Source organism: Poromitra crassiceps, assembly GCF_964638095.1.
Source record: "Poromitra crassiceps genome assembly, chromosome: 6".
Taxonomy (NCBI): domain Eukaryota; kingdom Metazoa; phylum Chordata; class Actinopteri; order Beryciformes; family Melamphaidae; genus Poromitra; species Poromitra crassiceps.
Window position 1 is genome coordinate 35,322,929 of NC_139627.1, and position 20,929 is coordinate 35,343,857.

General features: G+C 43.9%; 1 protein-coding gene across 1 annotated transcript; it reads left to right on the top strand.

The window, feature by feature from the left end:
• Window positions 1–18,747: 18,747 nt before the first annotated feature.
• On the top strand, window positions 18,748–20,601 carry LOC310777855 (G-protein coupled receptor 183; the record flags this gene model as incomplete). The annotated part of the gene is made up of 3 exons (XM_083638205.1): window positions 18,748–19,102; window positions 19,427–19,941; window positions 20,068–20,601. The coding sequence occupies 3 exons, from the start codon at window positions 18,748–18,750 to the stop codon at window positions 20,236–20,238; spliced, it is 1,041 nt and encodes a 346-aa protein (XP_083494331.1). The 3' UTR covers window positions 20,239–20,601.
• Window positions 20,602–20,929: the final 328 nt, after the last annotated feature.

Consider the following 20,929-nt stretch of genomic DNA (forward strand, 5'->3'; position numbering starts at 1 on the left):
TACCGTCAGCCAGGTCCGAGTGTGGTGCACAAATGACACGCAATATTTGCCATGATTAAGTCAGCAGGAGATTCGCTCCAAATGTCAGCATTCAGAGGACAGCCGTTGGGCTGTGTGTGCGTGCGTGCGTGCGTGCGTGCGTGTGTTTATTTGTAAGTGCAGCTTGACTTACTGTACTTTAGGAAGGATGTAGATTTAAAAACATACAAATATATTTGTCGGTGCCTCGAGCAAAACAGCAGTTTTCCTGTTTAAATATGATTGTGTCTTGAGGCACTGTCCTGGCTGGATATCACAGACCAGAACTAAGCAAAAGAAAAGAGGTATAGGCAAGAACAAACCTTATGCATAACCTCATATGGAGCTGAGAATTCAATATGACTCAAACATGGTTTCCCCCTCCCTCCTGTTATTAGAGACCAAAGGTATACGTCCAGGGCCTAAACAACAGCGAGGTATTGATAGAAGTAGACGTATTATCTGTGGTGACTTGTAATGGCTTATGTTGTGACTAAGATTCCTTGGGTCTCTCTCCAGGACATTTTTGTTAGATACATATTTAATACTTTCTCCCCCTCCCACAATGGCAGGTGGGTCAGCATGAAATTCACACGTGACTGAAACATGAGGGATCCTCATCTGACACAGCAGTGTTTGCTGTTTATAGGGCCGACATCTGACATAAATGCATAGTGTGCTGACTGCTTTTACAGTATCAATGATCAGATAATGAAATATTGTTGTTGTACAACAGTATAAACAATGTATATGATTTAAAAAAAACATGTCAGTGTTTACAAAAAATAATTTGAAATATCAATTATTATTTCCTTTTATGATGTTTTCCTGACAACAAGAGGTCTATTGTGCTCATCCATTCCTACATGGGATAAAAAAAAAAATAGCAATGCAGTTGGAAAATTCCATCCATGAGTTACTTGGAAACGACTTTGTTCCCTCCCCCCTCCGTTCATCGAACACAATTGTTGTCCACTAATCCAGTTTTGATAGCATTTGGCACACTTTCTTTGGATCACAGCAAGATGCTCAACTTCCATTCTGGTCTCCCCTAGGAACCCCTGAGCCCAAGAAAGCAGCCGACACCGGGTCGCGCCAGAGCAGGGGGGTTCTCTGTGTCCTCATAAAGCACCGAAAATTATTTTTCGATTCGAGTCACCCATTGCCACAGGCACACACTCACATGCACACACACACACATGCATGCGCGCGCACGCACATGCACGCACATACACACACACACACACAGACACATCAAGATCAACATTCACCATTTTGACAGTTAATTACCTTTTTTTTTGTCGATCTGTTATGTTGTAAAATGTTGCAACTATCTAATGACCCCACCTGTAAGGCAAATAGAATATAAAATATGATGGTAAAGGCAAGCCCTGGTTGCCTTTGTCCCTGTCTGTACTCCCTGATCCAAATGGACAATGCATCACTCGGGCTTGATGCCTCAGAAGTCTGGATTCATTAAAATCTTGAACGAGAGCCAAGGCTGGAGTCATAGATAAAAGGAATATGAAAGGATAACAAAATTTATGGATGGCAAGTCACCACCTCACCCTGGCATTTATAATAAACAAATGGTTTCTGTTTCCAATTTAAATTTCTCATTATACTGTGACTTTTGGAAAATGTGTTTTGATTTACCAATATTTTATCTGAAAAACTGTATAATTGATTAGATTTACATGCCTCTGATTTCAATGCTGATCGCCCCCGCCCTCCCCGACTGCTCCCACCCCCAACCCAACACCCAGCAAAAAAAAAAACGAATGATCTGAACAGCTCCTGAGGCACATTAATATCATATAAAACAAACCTACATATCAAACCGTCTTTACTGATAAAATAATTGGCTATAACAGCATAGAATCCAATTTGTCTCTTTGAAAGACACTTCTGTGAGGGCGGTGAGCTATACTTCACAGGCCGAGTGAGGTGGACATCAATGCAGTGTGCCAGCACTGGCTACATTAACACATGCCTAAATCCCATCACACAAATGTCAGTGTATCCGTTATGAAACCATGACATTTAGATCCAAGGTCTCCATTGTGGTTTTAGAGGAAGCTTGCACCATCTAACCCACACACAGCCTCACAGCCAACTGTACTCTAAACACAGGAAGGTTCAAGATCATAAAGATGAGGTTGATGTATCTCATTTTTATTACATAATATAATATGTATATAACATTATATATTGGTTATGGATATTTTGACACTAGTTGGCATTGAACGATGAATATACTAAAACATAATGCTTTCTATTCACTGACAGTTATTTGGGAAAAGAGCATAATAAAGGTTTTAGGCCATTTAAAATGGTTTTCCACGTGAGACATGATCCCAGTCATCCTCAAGTTCTAAATACCAGCTCAAAGTCTGTTTGTAAATAGCTAAAGAATAATTAAAAATAAACATTAGACTAGAATAGGCTAGACTAGAATAGAATAGAATAGAATAGAATAGAATAGAATAGAATAGAATAGAATAGAATAGAATAGAATAGAATGACAGCTGTACAATGGAACTAGTGCATCCCCTGAGTGGTACATACATACATACAAACAAAACACAAAAACACAAGCAGCAGAATCTTCAACTATATATATATATATATATATATATATATACACACACACACACACACACACACACACACACACACACACACACACACACACACACACACACACACACACACACACACACATATATATATATACAGTAACTATACATTCTAGTAGAGCATATGATGAGCTGTTGCTTTTTGTCATGTCATTACCACAGCAACACAATGGAATTTGATTTCCAACACATTTTGTTTAGTGGATTCTCTAGTAAATCATGCAATGCTTAAAAAAAAGGTCATTCTGGTCTCATACAGTGGTCATTTGTCTGGCTTGACACTGCTGGAAACATTGCACTTAACTCTTTTAATTTAACTCAGCCTGGACCTCACATACATCAGCCACTCTCCCCACAGCTGGATCTCAGTCAGACATCAGCCACTCTCTCTCCCCACAGCTGGATCTCAGTCAGACATCAGCCACTCTCTCTCCCCACAGCTGGACCTCAGTCAGACATCAGCCACTCTCTCTCCCCACAGCTGGACCTCAGTCAGACATCAGCCACTCTCTCTCCCCACAGCTGGACCTCAGTCAGACATCAGCCACTCTCTCTCCCCACAGCTGGACCTCAGTCAGACATCAGCCACTCTCTCTCCCCACAGCTGGATCTCAGTCAGACATCAGCCACTCTCTCTCCCCACAGCTGGACCTCAGTCAGACATCAGCCACTCTCTCTCCCCACAGCTGGACCTCAGTCAGACATCAGCCACTCTCTCTCCCCACAGCTGGACCTCAGTCAGACATCAGCCACTCTCTCTCCCCACAGCTGGATCTCAGTCAGACATCAGCCACTCTCTCTCCCCACAGCTGGACCTCAGTCATACATCAGCCACTCTCCCCACAGCTGGATCTCAGTCAGACATCAGCCACTCTCTCTCCCCACAGCTGGACCTCAGTCAGACATCAGCCACTCTCTCTCCCCACAGCTGGACCTCAGTCAGACATCAGCCACTCTCTCTCCCCACAGCTGGACCTCAGTCAGACATCAGCCACTCTCTCTCCCCACAGCTCCCCAGGAGGACAGGCCCAATCTGACACATCACGACTGCTCATGAGTCATGGGTACTGAAGAGCAAAGGCCACATTCAAGAACAGGACAACGTGTCATAAAGCTGTCATGTTAAGACCACAACGCCTAGAAGCTGCGTGGCCGAGAAGCACGAGATGTTTCATTATTGCCTCCTTACATTAGCTTGGATCTCCCCCTTCAGGCGTCAGTTTGTGGGTCGGGCTGTGATGTGGTGGTGGTGGTGGTGGTGGTGGTGAGGGGAGGACGGGGGAAACTGCTGGAGATGATGAAGAGGAATAAAACCCCTCATTACCAGATCTCTCTCTCTCTCGTTCTCTCTTTCTCTCTCTACCTCTCTCTCCCTATTCCACCGGCAGTCCACATCAGGATTTACAAATGATATCATGACAATTTTTCACGCTCTTCAAACCAGTGATGTTTTACCGACTCATTTACTATGATACCTTGTTACGGATCCAGCTGCGAATCAGGGACGTGTCATGGGGCTAGAAGCCCGCCTCCTGCTGAGCCTGGCCAATGACCCGGAAGGCAGTAGGGGATGCCAGTGCCTGCAGCATGTGCTGCACTGACAAAGCAGCAGGGCACCGTCAAAAACCCTCTCATACAAACTTTGCAGATCACTCCGTTTTTAACAGATGAGTAAGCACTGGTGCTGGATTTTCCCCCTACCCTTAACGCAAGCTTTGTGGATTTCCCTCTGCCAGTCTGTGGCCCTGGTTGACACGTACAGATATCCCTTGCCCCGGAGGGGAATAGTGTAGTGTTGGATCTGGGGTAGAAGAATGGAGATATCATTTGGCAGGGTCACTGCGCAGGTTAAGCAACAATTCAGATGAGTGCTTGTAAAGGAAGTACGTTTGGGATAGGCCGGCACGCCAGCTAGAGAGGCCACAGTCAGAATGCAGATAAAATGCTGGCTATGGCGGGCTGAAATTATAATGTCCCCTGTAAATTTTCAATATTGTATCTTGACCTTAACACAACATTTGTGGCCATCCGTCTTACAATCAGACACTGTTTTCACATAGATTTCTCATTATAAATCACAAATGTCTTGTCATCCAGTGAGTCAAAGTAGCAACTTAATCCATTTATTATTTGTTGCGTTCTTCAACAGGAATTGAATGAGGTTAAGTTTGTTTGGGTTTCCAGATGAGAGCCCTCACGCGATCCCGGGCCCTGATGGCTCCTGCATTACTAGAATGATGCGGCCGGGCCTGATGGAGCTGAGAGTGTCAGGAGACATTAAGGCTTCACAGCCCAAAGCTGGTGGTGGAAACCAGACTGAGCCCCCTGACCCAGTCCACCACCAAGTTACTGACCCAGCAATGGAAAGAGGGAGGGAGGGAGAGACAGAGAGGGGGAGAGAGATACCAAATATGAGAGTGACAGTTACAGATGGTTATATAAAACCAACATGAGAAAAATAAGATACAGATTGAGAGAAAAGGCAGAAAAGGAGAAAAAGAGAGCGAAAGACACAGTCGGAGCTTCGGACTTCTCTGCACATTATGCAAATCACAGGAAATGGTTTTAAAGTTTTTTTTCCTGCTCGGTTCACTCTGATTCCCCCTTTCTCACTTCATTTAACTGAATTAATGAGCAGGTCCAGTCAGATCTCAGAAAAATCAACGTCTTGGGCATCCGTCATTTAGTTGAGGAATTGTGTTTGTGTTGCATGAAGGGTTATGGGGATAATCTGATTATGAATAAGCACACTTACCGGTACTCTGCTTACATTTGACAGCGAATGGATGTCATTTCCAGAAACTTCTTCTGCTAAAATATAAGCTGCAAAAAAAGAGGAAAAAAGATACAAAGAGAAGGTGAAAATCATCACAACAACAACAACAACAACAACAACAACAACAACAGCAACACCACACTTTTGAATTTTCCAAATATAAGTATTCTAGTGGGCAATCTGGGCATTGATTGCTGGCTGTGAGTTTATGAATGAATGTTCATGCCTCCCCATACTCTCTCCACAGTCCTCCACTCACCACACTGATGTGGAGCAAACGCAGTGGGGCCGCGGCCTCGCAACATGACACAGGCAGTCTGAGAGACACCTACATGACACAGGCGGTCTGAGAGACACCTACATCAGAGAGGACCTAAAGCTGTGTACACACGGTTCACTTCGGGGACAGACCTGCTCGCAGCACAATGTCAACGTGGGACTCCCTCTGTGCGCGCTATATGCACCTCTGTGATGGTACAGTACACAGCGTTCCCGTACACGTAGCATGCTGTGGGCTATAGCATACAGAACAGACAGTATGAAAAAGTGCGGCTCTTATTTAATAGGCAAGCCTAGTGGCAAGAATATTGCTTATTGCCATATGTTGTACATCCTCTCCGATTTATGAAATGATATGAGTTCATTCATTATTCATATTGGTGCTGGTGTTATTACCATTTTTCCCATCAGGCTTGCCACTGACACCATAAACATTATGAAATCACAGTTCGCCCAAGGCGTTGCTGCTGCTGTGCAAAGTGGTCACAATTGACTAGTTAGCACAGGCATGCAGTACACTGGAGACGACCACTAAATGCCGTACAAGTGACCCGTGAATTTTTAATACAAGCAAAGTGCTGACAATAAGACAAGTGGCAAGGAAGACAAATGAATGGGGAACTGAATATTACTGAGGCATACTCTGCTTAAAGCTCAATGCCAAGTCCTGTTATTAGCCTACTGAGGACTAAACCAGAGTGCAGCTAGATCAAGCCTTGGCCTCCAACTTTGACACAATGCACTCCAGGTCCAGATACTGCAGTCGTACCATTCTCCAACATAAAGAAAGTGTCTGTACTGATCAGGCTCTATCTGAACAGTGTAACAGTGATTACAAAGTCACAATAATATGGTAGCGTGGTAAAAACCATCTGATCACGTGAACTGACATTTTTGTTTTCACCAACTTACAAAGTGCACGGGCCAATCAGGGACCTGCCTCGTACAGTAGTTGACATCGTAACCGGCCAATCAGGGACGCCGTTGGCCAAAAAGTAATGGCTGCTCCCATGGCTCTGCGGCTCCCGAAGCAGCAAGCAGTAAAGTCAACGTTCGTAGAGTTTACACAGGAGTATGTGCAGTTATTGCAGAAATAGAGCTAATAACAACAGTTAAACAAGGACAGGAGTAGCCTATCGGACCAGCGGAGTTTCTCGGCAGAAAATACTTTTTCGTCGCTCTTCCAAGTGGATTTGGATTTGACTGGATCCTACGCTGATTGGGTGACGGACTGGATTTGGGGGACTAGAGTTGTCTGTCAAGGCAAACTACTTCCACCCATTGAGTTGACGTGATCCGGATGGTTTACCAGGCTAACAATATGGTATATTGAATAATAATTCCACGCTGCAGCAGACATAGTAAGCTAATTTGTCTCTGGCTTATCAAGACCAATTCATCACCAATATTGTAATTACCAGAATGAGCTTGAGGATAACCAACCCTCCCCCTCTGTCCCCCTCCTCCTCTCCCCCCCCCCCCCCCAGGGATGGTCAGCCTGTAAAACCAGGATGTGTTGGCACCTTTATGATATAAATACTCACACACCCTGGGCATAAGAAAGCTGTCAGCAGAACATTTGTTTTCCATTTTTCACCACCCAAAGCAGTTCAAGCTGGGGGGAAAAAGGAGACAAGGCGTTAAAAATATACCCCAACACTTACTATTTTGCCCTTTGGTGAATTTTGGCAGTTTAACAGATGGGGTATGAATTAGTTCCCTTTTATTTAGTGCAACAGGATTGTCCAACATTCCATTCAACAAGCTCTCACCTCCACACATGCTTGGTTGCGGTTGGCAGTGGCACATAGATCTTACATGCATAAGCACACACAGTACATTCACACATGCTTGAATATACCGACAGCAACTGCTTTTGCTGTTCAAAAGCACGCTGGAAGATGCAAGGAGCCTTTCGCTATGGAGGCCCATTCATTACGTGACGCTGAACTTTTTTATGAGTGAAAAACACTCACAAGTGCATGTCAAGTGAACTGAATGACAAGGCATGTCAGAGGTGCGTGATCTGACCCACGCATGGAAGTAAGCTGTTACGACCCCCCCGTCCATCCTACCGTAAATAGATCAAAGCACATCTGTTTCTGCGTCCAGCAGCCACACATCTATAATTGCAAGCTGGCTTTAATGGCTCAGAGCGACCCATCGGATGCTAAGCAGTTTGGACACGGGAGATGCTAACATATGAGCGGAGCGCTACCATCGGAAATCACAGGACAGGGAATTATCTGGAGCCACGGTGGCGGCTGTCTGCTCTCAGGCCGACTGAAATAGATATCACAACTCCAGCCCAGGGACGGAGACCCTCGGGGGTCAGAGCTGACCACACAGCTGGGGTTGAGGAGCAGGGATAGACCGGTGGTCGTCAGGGACCCGGGAGAGCACTGGGACCTGGGAGAAGTGTGGCGATAGAGCTAGGGCTATACAAGATTTGGGGCTGTGCTGTGGGGCATTTGTAGGGATATGTTGTCAGTGTTGGCTGCACAGAGAGATGTTTTGAATGGATACAGGGAAATGCATTAAGAGAGTAGCAGGGTTGGACAGGAGGCCATAGGATATAGGTAAGAGATAAGCAGTGGCTGGAGATGGGCGGATACGGGCTGGTCTTGAGTGAATGGAGCTGGTGCTGGAGTGACGAGCGAAGCCTCAAGTTGGCCAGTGTTGTCACAGTGTGACGCTGATTCGGCCTAATGAGCATAGCGCTGTCACCGCACATCTGCCTCTCATTCACTTGTAGAATCTGGCAGCCTCATAACCTGCTGGAGTCTGTGGAACTTCAGACACTGCCACCTCACTGCATCAGCACAGGCTGCCAGACAACAAGCTTGACAAACCTGACAAACAAATTTATACTCACATCGAAATAAAGTCAACAACACAAAGCAAAATCCTTAATTAAGCCTTGATATATTGTTATATACTCAGAACTGGAAAAATAGTTCATTAGCAGTAAGTAGTATCCCCCCCCCCCCTTTTTTTTGCTTGCGCATCTTCTCTCTGAGATAGTCTATCTGATGTATTAACTGCCATTTTGCCTACTTTTACTGATTTAACTGGTAATTCCATATAAATCACATAGCCTAATCACCAACACTAACAGATTTGTTAAAAAGGGGCATGAATTGCTAACACATCATAAATAAATAAATAAATAAATAAATAAATATGTATTTATTTATTTAATCAGGGAGAGTGCACATTAATCAACAACATCAATATCAATGTAAATGAGAGGGTTAGCTATAACAGCTAATTTGCACCTGTAGTCCCTGATGATTATGAGTAAAATAAGCAGGCTATCTTGCAGCTGTTTATGATCATAAGAAAACCATTCTGTGTCACATAGTTCTTTACTTGTATGTGATTCAAGTGATGATGTTCCAGCAGCTAATGAAACAGGAGTGCATGTGTTGGACATTTGCCTGTCTGCAGATGGGAGGGGGGTTCATCAGAAGAGACAGGGAGAGAGACTGTATGTCCTTTAAGGTGATGGTAATGATGATTAGATTGTGGTGTCTCTGATCTGCAGTGGACAGCAGCCCATCTGTCCCGACTCCAAAGGCGTCTCTGTAGACGGAGCAGCTACTCAACATTCCTTGTGGGCATCCTCCTGGAAAATGGCACAAAGGTTTAGTAAACATCGTTGTGGCTCTGGCACCAATTATTGTTAATATACATCAAATAGCCTCAGCCGAGTCCAAGAAACAGACTGATCACTCCAATGATGGCAACTGTCAGTCTACCCCCCAATGAAGAGAGCTGTTGAAATAATCATGGATAAAAAAAATAAAAATAAAAAAAATAATAAAATTAACAGTGAATAAAACAGTAATACAACAGCCAAGATGACGTCCAAAATATGCACATTGCCTTAGATGACCTGAAAACCTGTCACGGCACGGACCGCAGAAGAATGCCACGTCTTCAAACGCAGCCCCAGAGTCCACAGAGACACAGTTTGTTTCAGCATTATGTACATGTGGTAACATCAGAGCAGAGGAACAGTGACCCAAAATACAGCAATTGTTGGGAGATCTTTTGTTTGACCTGGTGTCCATACGGGAGAGCAGTTTTGATCTATACACTGTTATGAAGCTGTTGTGCTCCATGTCCCTCTCTATATTCATCATGATAATGCCATGCGTTTCAACACGTCCTTGTTAGAGGCTTACACAGTACCTTGAACATCGTGATCACATCAGGGAGAGCACTAAGTAGGAACCCACATCACTCTCATAACAAATAAGTCCTTGAAAACAGTACTTTGAAGGAAATATTAAATCAGGTTTTGTACAGTATGTAACTATCTTATCACCATAAATCAGTTTTTGTTTGTGCTTTTAATACTTCCAAAGCCTGGAAGACAAAGAAGTCAGTTCATGTAATGATCACTATCACAGGTGAGCTTTCTAGTATGCACCATAAAATAGTGTCTTTGAGAGGAGATTTGAGTCATCAGCAGTCTGTCCACAATAGTGTTTCAACTATAGCAAGTTCCATTATGTACAGTAGACACATAGCTGAGGCTGCAGCAGAGGCCAAAGCTTAGAGCTGGAAGGATCATAATTTATGGAGAGCTTGGTGATGGTGGTGATCAGTTGAAATTCGTCTTTTTGGCTTTTTGAAAATGAAAGCTTCAAACTGAAAAAGTAGACGTTTTTACTATATCTGCCCCAAAGAGCAGCAGGGTGTTGGAAAGCATCCACGCTGCTGAAGCATCCTTGACCAAGCCACTAAATCCCTAGCAGCTCCAGGGGTGCTGTGCTGTAGCTGACCTTGACCTCTGACCTCTGGGTAGAGGGGGTGCACACGGGAGGGGGGGGGGGGGGGGGTAATTTCCCCATGGGGATATTTTATTACCGTATTATTGATAAAAAGATAATCCACAATGGAGCCCTAGACAATGGCTGTATGCAAAGCCTGCAATATGTGTGTGTGCTCAATTTCAGTTAGATATAAAACTACTTTCAAACAAATAGCCCAGTAAAATATTTAATGTAGGCAATACAATAAAATGTGTTCAAATGACTCACACAAACGCATTATGTGAAAGTTTTACATCATAATATGGTCAAACAACTCAGAATTCACATAGGATTGATCTCTACTGGAAGGTCAATTGAATGGTCATCCAGGTGAAAAGGTGCCTATTTTTCAGAACTGGGACAATTAGGTGTGATTATCATCATCACCATTTGCTACTGTTGATCACAATTTCAGCCCACATTCTTGCACAATAACATAATGCAAGGCATATGTATTTGTTTACTTTGAGTAAGTTAAATCAATGAACCGGATAAAAAAATAAAAAAAGGATTCAACGTATTTCATTTTGCTGAAACATATGGTGCAAAGTGTGCCACCATAGCTCCGGCATGAAAATGTTGATATCACAATGTAAATGTTGAGACAGTATTGATCTGTGGATCTGGATGGAACAAACATAATGTCGGATTGTGCAATTACCTAGAATCAAAGAAGACCACAAACAAAGCCAGCAGCGTGACTCGCTGACCCTCAACGTCTGTTATGCCTGCTCTACTACACGTACTGTAGGAACCCACTTGTGAGTTGTGTGAGTTGTGTGCCTGTTAAAGCGGTCCCTGCATGTTCCATGAGACATTCCCGAGTGTGGAACAGCAGAGAGGAAAGCTGGGATTCACAGCATGCCCATGGGTGTGAAGTCATGAGCAGTTCAAAAGGACACTGGGCACAAAGAACCAGTACGTGTTTCACAACCAGCTCAACACAATGTGATGATGTGTTAGATTAAGAGCATCACTGTGAAATCAACAGGCTTCACAACATTCTTTAAGATGCTGCCCATAGACACCTGTCACAATACAATGATGCTTTCTCACAGTAGCCTACAGTAGGCATACCTACGCTGAATCAGTGCACGGCTGCAAGCACACGTCTATGTTCATCTTAATGCTCTCATATTGTTTGTGTGCACACGTGTGTGTGCAGACTGTGCACACGTGTGTGTGCAGACTGTGCACATGTGTGTGCCAGACAGAGAGAGCCAGGGCGATGATCTTCCTCTCAACCTATTTTTCACACAGCCACAAGGCCTATTATCTATGCTATAGATGAACGTGTTTCTGTAGGCCTACAGCAAAGGGCTTCCTTTTAAAACTGTCGCCCTAAAATCAAGAAATAGCTCACCAGTGATAAAGGTGACAAGCGTAAGGCTAAGTGTGAACGGAGAGTCTTCAGGCGAGCGTATTGGACCAGGGGGACGGGGCCTAACCTGGGCTGATCCATGGGGGAAATGGTGATGATGAGAAGAGACACGAGCCACATGAGGCCCCCTGACAAAGCAGGGGTCCCCTGCAGTATGTCCAGGAGTCTGCTAATGTGTGCCCGTGTGTACATCACACACACACACACACACACACACACACATGCACACGTGCACACACACATTTGCACACACAGACGCGCGTGCGTGCATGCACACACGCACATACAGACACACACACACACACACACACACACACACACACACACACACACACACACACACACACACAGTCACTCACACACACACACACACACACACACACACACACACACACACACACACACACACACACACACACACCACACACACACACACACAATATTACAGTACCCACATGCATTTGTGTACACCTACTGTACAATTTCAATTTTAATACACTGACCTTGTAAAAAAAAAAAAGGGTATATTAAATACAAGTTTGTTAAAAACAAGTTTGTTCTCCAAAGACATTTTGTTCTTCTCAACGAAAAGCACCATATCACACACACACAAAATCTATTTGATACGTTATGATAGCACCCCCTCTAGTGGTGTTATGTTGTATAGCAATTGTTTAAAGATCTGAAGGCCTTCATTACAACTGTAAATTTCCAAATAAACTAGAATGTTAAGAAAAAGACAATGCTATGATCATAATCTATCAAAGCAGAATAACATTGTATTCTACAGTATTGATGCATTTGGTCAGCAATATAGCAGCTGTATAATGGCTAGACACAGTGACGACAAATTAAACAGATGGAAGTTTTTTACAAAATTCATTTTGGCAGCAAAAGTCATCCCAAATTTGGTGAGGCACCATTTGTGGAACCATGCTGGTTATTCCACGCATGCTGTGGACACCAGAAGTCATTCCCAGTTTGCCTCACAAACACATCACTGGTCCCCCTCCACCATGAGGGTGCCTTTAAAACGATATGCCCTCTGGGGTGTTATTTTATGGGCTGTACTTGTACCATTGACTATAGTATAATTCCCTTCAAATCAGTTTGATCCCCGCCCGCTTCACCCCATCCCTCCTCCCCTCACTTAACAACTAGAAAAAGGTCACATTTCTGAGAAGTGACTTCCAAGCTGGGTTGTCACTTTCAATTTCCTAACACGTTTCATGTCACACACCCATCAACCCACAAAACTCCATTACCATGTGCACCATTTTAACTTTCCATGGTGTTGATAGTATAATATTGTAATATAATGTGTGATATTTTGTAAGCATTTTTTGACGGTTAGGCTATACAATTTCATTGTACATTTAGATATTCGATACAGAAAATACCACCCAATTTTGCAATGTGTTATCTTTGAGTTGAATTGAGTTTAGGGCTGAAAGTCAGTGAAGTGACTGATTCACTAATCTTAACATTCGCAGTGAAGCGGCAGCAGCAGTGATCAAGCCCCACAGTTCCGTTTCACCCTGCTAGACGGCCGCTTCTCGCTCATACTGAGCATTAGCGCCCGGGACCCCCGACGCATTTCCAATCAAACTGCCGCGCTGCTCTCGTGTCTAGGTCTTTAAAAGCAACCCTTACCTGAGCCAGAAACTTGAAGTGAAGACGCTATCCGACGCCTAACATCCTCTTCTTCTAAATAAAAATAGTTGCCGCTTCCAAATTGTTGCATAAAATCCACTTTTCTGTCTTTGAAAAACCCCAAATCATTAATCTGGAGCAATCCGGAAATACTCACTGTTTACTCACTGTTTACTCACTAGGCCTACTGCCCCCACACTTCCGGAATGGTATTGCAACTTGCTTGGCCCAAACCATAGGCCCAAACGCAGAAATGTAGTTGCAATAGGCTACCATTCCGGAAGTGTGGGGGGCATTAGTGAGTAAACAGTGAGTCGTATGTCCGGGTTGCTTCAGATGAATGATTTTTGGTTTTTCAAAGACAGAAAAGTGGATTTTATGCAACAATTTGGAAGCGGCAACTATATTTCTTTAGAAGAAGAGGATGTTAGGCGTCGGATAGCGTCTTCACTTCAAGTTTCTGGTTCAGGTAAGGGTTGCTTTTAAGACCTAGACGCGAGAGCGGCGCGGCGGTCTGATTGGAAATGCGTCGTGGGTCCCCGGGCACTACTGCTCAGTATGAGCGAGAATCGCCCGGCTAGCAGGGTAACATTTCACCCTGTTTTCATGCAGTGCTTAGCATTGACAGACCCTCAGGACACCCAGTGAGAGTTCCACAAACAACTGTAATTTTCTTTTTCAGCACACTGCTCACATGGTACGAGATGTTTAACTCATGGAGCATCTGCAGCTGACGCAGTCTCCATGAGGCTATCGTGACCTAAGTGAGCTGTATCATAACCACGTTTGGCTGGTGATGATTAGTGGCCTTTTGCACATCCAGCAGCCATCCATTTGAATTATGCCATGCAACCAGAAAGCGTTGGAGGGAGAGCGAGAAGGGATCTTCTGCTGTAGACAGTGTGCCTCTACGCTACAGCTACTCTTGGCCTGGCCACTGACTAGTCACTTTGACACGATAAAGCAGAGCTCTCGAACATACACTGTATCAAACTTGTATATCTTGATAATCCATGAGATTTTTTGTTTTTCTCCATTTTGGCATTGGTGACGTTCAGTCTCTACGTTTGGCTCGGACAAGGTCACACATCATTGTCCCTTCCCTTCTGTTTCCGTCTTTGGAAGGCGATGTCGATGTTCACTGCACTTTGACTCAAGGTCGGTTGCTTTCCTACCCTCTGAGCAATTAAACATAGCTTTTTCCTTGGATTTTCTGTTGATGCATTTTGAGTTTCTGTAGCGCTCTTTTGTTTGTCTGTCAGCCATGATGGCTATCACTGCTCATGCTAATAAACTACCCTCTTCTATTTATTCTAGACAAACTGCTACACTAATTTATGTCCAGCTAATCCAGCGAATAATTCCTTTTACTACCAGCAGGTGTAGACATTTCCAATCTTTTGATTGTATCGATCCATTCAGTTGGCCTTTTTTGCAGTATTAACAGACTCTAAATTTAAGGGATTCATAGAAAATATGATAAATCCCCAAACATAATTTGACAATGATGGAAATTGAGTCACTAGTGTTCACTAAAGTGAAGCTGCCCCACCTCTGTGCTGAAGCAAAATACACAGTTCTTCATTTTTAACACCAACGCAAATTTCTCAGAAAGCAACGGCGGTGTTTCTTTCGTTCTTTTTGTGTGTATCTTAACTTTTTAGCATGTTTTTAATCTTTGGTGGTTGGTGGTTGAGATATAGAGATGTGTCTGTGTTCATGCTGTTACTGATTCATCCACACATCACAGGACCGTGACATTTCTTTTTACCAGCAGCAGCAACACTTCAGCAACACTTCCTCCTAATCTTCCATCAGCTCCACCTCAGCCTGCCAGCCTCCACCTCGGATGTGCGCTGCCTTGTGAAACCAGAGGCAAAAAACAGAACCTCAGACTGTATCAGTTGTTCATCTAACATTTCTTTTCTGCTACCAGTCCAACTGCCCCCATTGCAAGTCTGTTTTATTAAACTGTAGCTGCTCTAGTAGGATATATTAAACTCTAACTGATAGGATATATTAAACTCTAAACTGCTGTAGGATATAAGCAAGGGCTGGTGCAACGTGTCAAACAGCAACTGCATGCTTGTTGTGGATTATTCATCCATGTGAAAAACAAGATTTATGCATGTTTGTGTGTGCAATGTGAGTGTGTGTGTGTGTGTGTGTGTGTGTGTGTGTGTGCGTGTGTGTGTGTGTGTGTGCGTGTGTGTGTGTGTGTGTGTGTGTGTGTGTGTGTGTGTGCGTGCGCGCACGCGTGCGCGTGCATGCATGCACGCACGCATGCACGCACGCATGCACGCGCACGCATGCTACCATACCACATCACATCTCGTTAGAGTGAGCGATGTTTTATTTATATATCTATAAACTAAAAGCAATGCAGTGTATCAGCTTTTGATAGTACTAGGGTGCAGACTCTGGAGATTATGTGCCATGGCTGAAGTTAGGGAAATCGGGCTCCCAAAATTGTGACTGACAGACAGACAGACATACAGGCACTGCCCACCCACCTAGGCACCATTGTGTAACTGTGCGCCATCGGCTCATAGTAGGCTACATGACAGTTGCTCGAGTGACATCACAATTGCCAAGTGACATCACTGATGGCATCATGAGATCACAATCGTGACAGACACCACCGCCAGAGACACTGCCGCCCGCCCACTTAGCCAATTTTAACTAAAGACAATAAAAATAATGATCAATCCTCCCTTCAATGGAAAGGAATTGCATAAAATGTTTCCCATTCTTTGGGATCGAGTTGTACAATCTCTACAACCCAGCTTGCACAGGTTACCTGAAAAAGCCCATTTAATGGCTCAACCTGGGGTCTCCGAGCCCTGGGTGGGAGACCCAGGGGTTGGGGCTGTCCCCGAAAATGTCCCTGATTTTCCTACTCCTTGTCTGTGGCCGACATTATTGTCTTTCAGATGCTCCAGTGGGAGTTAAGATGCTTATTTCATATCATGAAATCACAAAGCAGAAACTAGAGACTTAAGGGCATTCAGGGGATGTATGGCTTTCCATATATTGACAATAAGGGGGTTTCTGAGCAATTTCCACAATAGATGTGCTCACCACCCAAACACAAACAAAATCTCAAAATGTCAAAAGTTTTTGATAGCGAATCACAGCATGAATTTTTCTAATGGTGTTCCTTTTGTGTCTTAATGTGGTATTTTGGAGGGATATCAGTCGGCTTGCACCATATACAGTAGCTGCAACAGTTGCATGGTCAAAATAGGCCTACATGAAACCGGAATTCCCTTTTTTATTTCATAGATAATATTGGATATTTTAATAATTGACTGCCGAACTGGAAATGTCCCCGATTTTCATTTCAGAAATCAGAAATCTGCTAAATGTATTTTTTGCACATTTAACAGTAGCCTATGCCTGTATGGCCTGTATTTTGTTTTTGCTGCAGGCTTATGTAATAGCTCTAGAGAGCCAAAGTCAGGCCTAGCTTCCTGCTTCAGCATACTGTACGAACCAGCATTGGAAGAATTTGTAGTGAACAGCAAAAGACAATATTTTTTTTATCCCGTTTGAATTGTGCCATGAAGTACACATGTGATGTTTGTTTTTCAATTTAAAATATATTTTTGGAAGTCAAGAAAGTCGCAGTTTGTCGTAAAACTGAAACGTAATGTTTCTGTATGAAACCACTCACTACATATCTTGTCTCGCACATACATCACACCAACTCCAACCTGGTGGGAGAGAAAGTTATGACGTCATTTACGCAACTGATTGTGTGTAGTTTTTCAAATTGATAACTTATAGTGCAACAGTTTTACGACAAACTGCGAAGTAGAAGAAGTACTATCTGAGCCAGAGGTGTCTTACTGTCTTCAAGCCAAGCATCTGCTAGCTCCACTCTTAGCTACTCTTTCTGTTGTTGTGCTAAGCCTGCTTGACTGCTTATTTTCCTCCTCCTACAGACATCACAATATCCAAGCCACCCCTAGCTGTATCATGTGCCATTGCTTCAGTAAACACCCTTGAACGGTTTCCCTGACTTTGACTCTAATTGAGAGATGCAATTAGTTTGCTCCTCCTCTTTCTGAGTATAAACAGAACCGCAGCTGTCGTGTCCACCTCAACTCAGGAGTATATCTAGGGCTTGAGATTCCTTGTGTGTAGTTAATGTTAGAGTAGTCAGAATGTCTGCGGCTGTTGCTCATTTGGCTTGGCCACTCCGCTGCCGGGTCAGGTGTGCCGCTGCTGCCTCGGCCGCTGCGGCGGGGTGGCTGGGTGGATAATTCAGTACTATCATTTGTTGTCTATTCAGTGGCATCATATCGCCAGGTATATGATAATTGGATTAGTAAATTTGACTTTGCTTATATGAACATTGGTATGTTTTAAAACTGACCCTTGTGACTATCGTGATATATTTGAACTGTATCGCCCAGCCCCAGTATACCCTGCTTGTTCTGCTCTCTCCCCTCCCCCTGCTCTCTCCCTTCTCTTGCTCCCTCCCATCCCTTCTCCCCCATTCTCTCCCCCTCTCTCGCTGTCTGTTTCTCTCTAATATAAGATTGTTCAATCATGATGATGATGATGATGATTATTAGTGCTCGGCTAATTAGATAGACATACTCTCTGTAAAGCGGGCTATACAAATGAACTTGACTTGATGTGCTCGGCTGTGCCGTGGGGGGAAAATGTAACTAGAGACCATCTTGCGATGGGATCACATCACTTAAAACGAATGTGGGCCAGGGGCGTAAAGTGTGTGTGTGTGTGTGTGTGTGTGTGTGTGTGTGTGTGTGTGTGTGTGTGTGTGTGTGTTAAATAACCATTGTTGTAAAATTCTGGAGGAAATGCTGTAAAACAGTGCATCAAAGTCTTCATTGTTACAGCTATGGTAATGGTAGTGTGACAGACATCTGATGTCAAAAGTGGGGGTGGGATTTGACACACTTCAAACTTTGCAGAGTTTCAAGTACTCCAGCTTAATTTACAATCAACTGTCAAGCAGACACAGAGCATAGCCCACACCGTGAAACACATTGGTTTCACTCTATCTCATGTGAGTATCATTATATGATCTTTATTATGCCTCAGTGATCTCTTATTCAGTTGCTAACTTGCTTATAGGCCTACACCTGTTTCCTCTAATGACTCATTTACAACATAAACCTTTTCTTACTGTAAATGACAGGTGGCATGGCTGTTGATAACATCACTCTGGACCCAGCTGATTTCCATAGCTCTGCCAACCAGAGCAGCTGCGATGTGTTTGTCTACCAAAGTGCTGCGGTGGTTCTCTTCCCTATTTTCTACTCTCTGGTTTTCCTCATCAGCGTATGCGGCAACAGTTTGGTTCTCTATGTGATCTGCAAGAGGAAGCAAAAGTTCAACTCCACCTCCATCTACCTGGTCAACCTGGCACTGTCCGATACCCTGTTCACTCTGGCACTACCAGCCAGGATTACCTACTACATCCGCCGGTTTGACTGGCCTTTTGGTGACCTGCTCTGCAGACTCACCACCTTTCTCTACTTTGCAAACACCTATGCAGGTAATGTCATGATGTCTGCTGTGAAAAGCCATCATGTGTCATGATGTCTGCTGTGAAAAGCCATCATGTGTCATGATGTCTGCTGTGGAAAGCCATCATGACTCAGGGTGTATTTGGCTGTTTAAACACATAAATGACTTTACATGAACCTCAAATGTCCCCCCTACCTTTGGCTGTTTGCATGGTCTCTCCCGCTAGTGTTTTTGTTTGAAACGGTTTCTTTGTCTTTCTGTATGTGCTTCTATATGTGCTTCCCTGGCTAAACATGTATTACACTGCATAATGTCTATCCATGCATATATCACATGCCACCTCTATCATCAGGTATAGCCTTCATGACCTGCATCAGTTTGGACCGTTACCTGGCCATGGTGCACCCACAGCAGCTGCAGTGTTTGCGGAGTGCGAGGGTGGTGCGGAGGGTGTGCTACCTGGTCTGGGCCCTGGTGTCCCTGCAGATCGCCCCTCTGCTGTCCCGCAGCATGCTTCATGAGCACCAGGAAAGGCGCACCTGCATGGAGTACTTCAACTTCGAGGGCTCCCAATCCACACCTTATCTCCTGCTTGTGGCCTGTGCCATCTCCTTCTGCTGTCCCCTCATGGTCATCCTAGGCTGCTATGCCAAGATCAACCTGAAGCTGCGAGCGGCGGCCAAGAAGAATTCCCTGACCGGCCGGTCAAGGAGGAGTCACAGGGTCAACACCATCATCCTCCTCATCCTCCTCACCTTTATCGTGTGCTTCAGCCCCTACCATCTCAATGTCATACAGTTCATGGCTAAGAAGATACACCACCAGCCAAGCTGTCAGGAATTGAGGGCTTTTAAGGTGTCTTTGCAGGTAGGAGCCGTGGTTGTTCACTTGGTTATAGAGGGGGGGGATCCAATCCATGTTCATAATCCCTCATAATCCAGAGTCTTCTCCCTGCAGGTTACAGTCTAATAATCCAGAGTGTTCTCCCTGCAGGTTACAGTCTCATTGATGAATTTCAACTGCTGCTTGGATCCAGTCATCTACTTCTTTGCCATTAAGACCTACAAGCAGAGAGTGTTGAGTCTCTTTAAGGACTATCTGTATGCTTCAGGTACCTCTGCCAAAATCACCACTGGGACTGAGAACAGCAGCAGCAACACCTGAGTGACACCACAGCCCAACTCACACAGACAAATACAACAAGCGTCTCATAGCAGACCTGGTTAGTTTATGCTCTTGAAAACTCAACTCAAAACTAAAAATGCCTATTGTTATATTCTAGTGTACTGTACAGTAGATGCTCGCTGCGGAAATGCGTAAGATATGCTGAGCATTTAGCATGTATAGATGCCCCTGGGCCCTGTAAATGTAGTAGGAAAGATCAGATTTGCTCATGTGCACCCACATACTGTATCTTAAGTAGCCTACAGGAAACAAAGGATTTTGATTTGAATGTCTTCTGAATATTACAGTTATGTTTCATTATATGCTTGATATTGTTGCATTTTTCCTACAGTACGTTGTATTTTTTACATTTTATTAGATATTATGCTGTGTCTTCTGATATGATTTTATGTCTGATGTGTATCATGCAGTAATGGGTTGATGTAGAAAATTATCAATATAAACTTTGGCTAATCAATGTCTGTACACAAAATTTTCTATGGAAAACTGTTGCTAGTCTTGTGTGTTTGTGTGTATTCGTAGATGAGTAACCGGATTCCGGCAGGGAATTTGTTTTTCCAACTCTGTAATTGTGGATCTTTTGTGGTTTATTAAATGAGGTACAATAATGAGTTGGTTCACTTTCATTCTGTGGAGAAATAAATATCTGCACTAAGTCAAGTGGAAACAA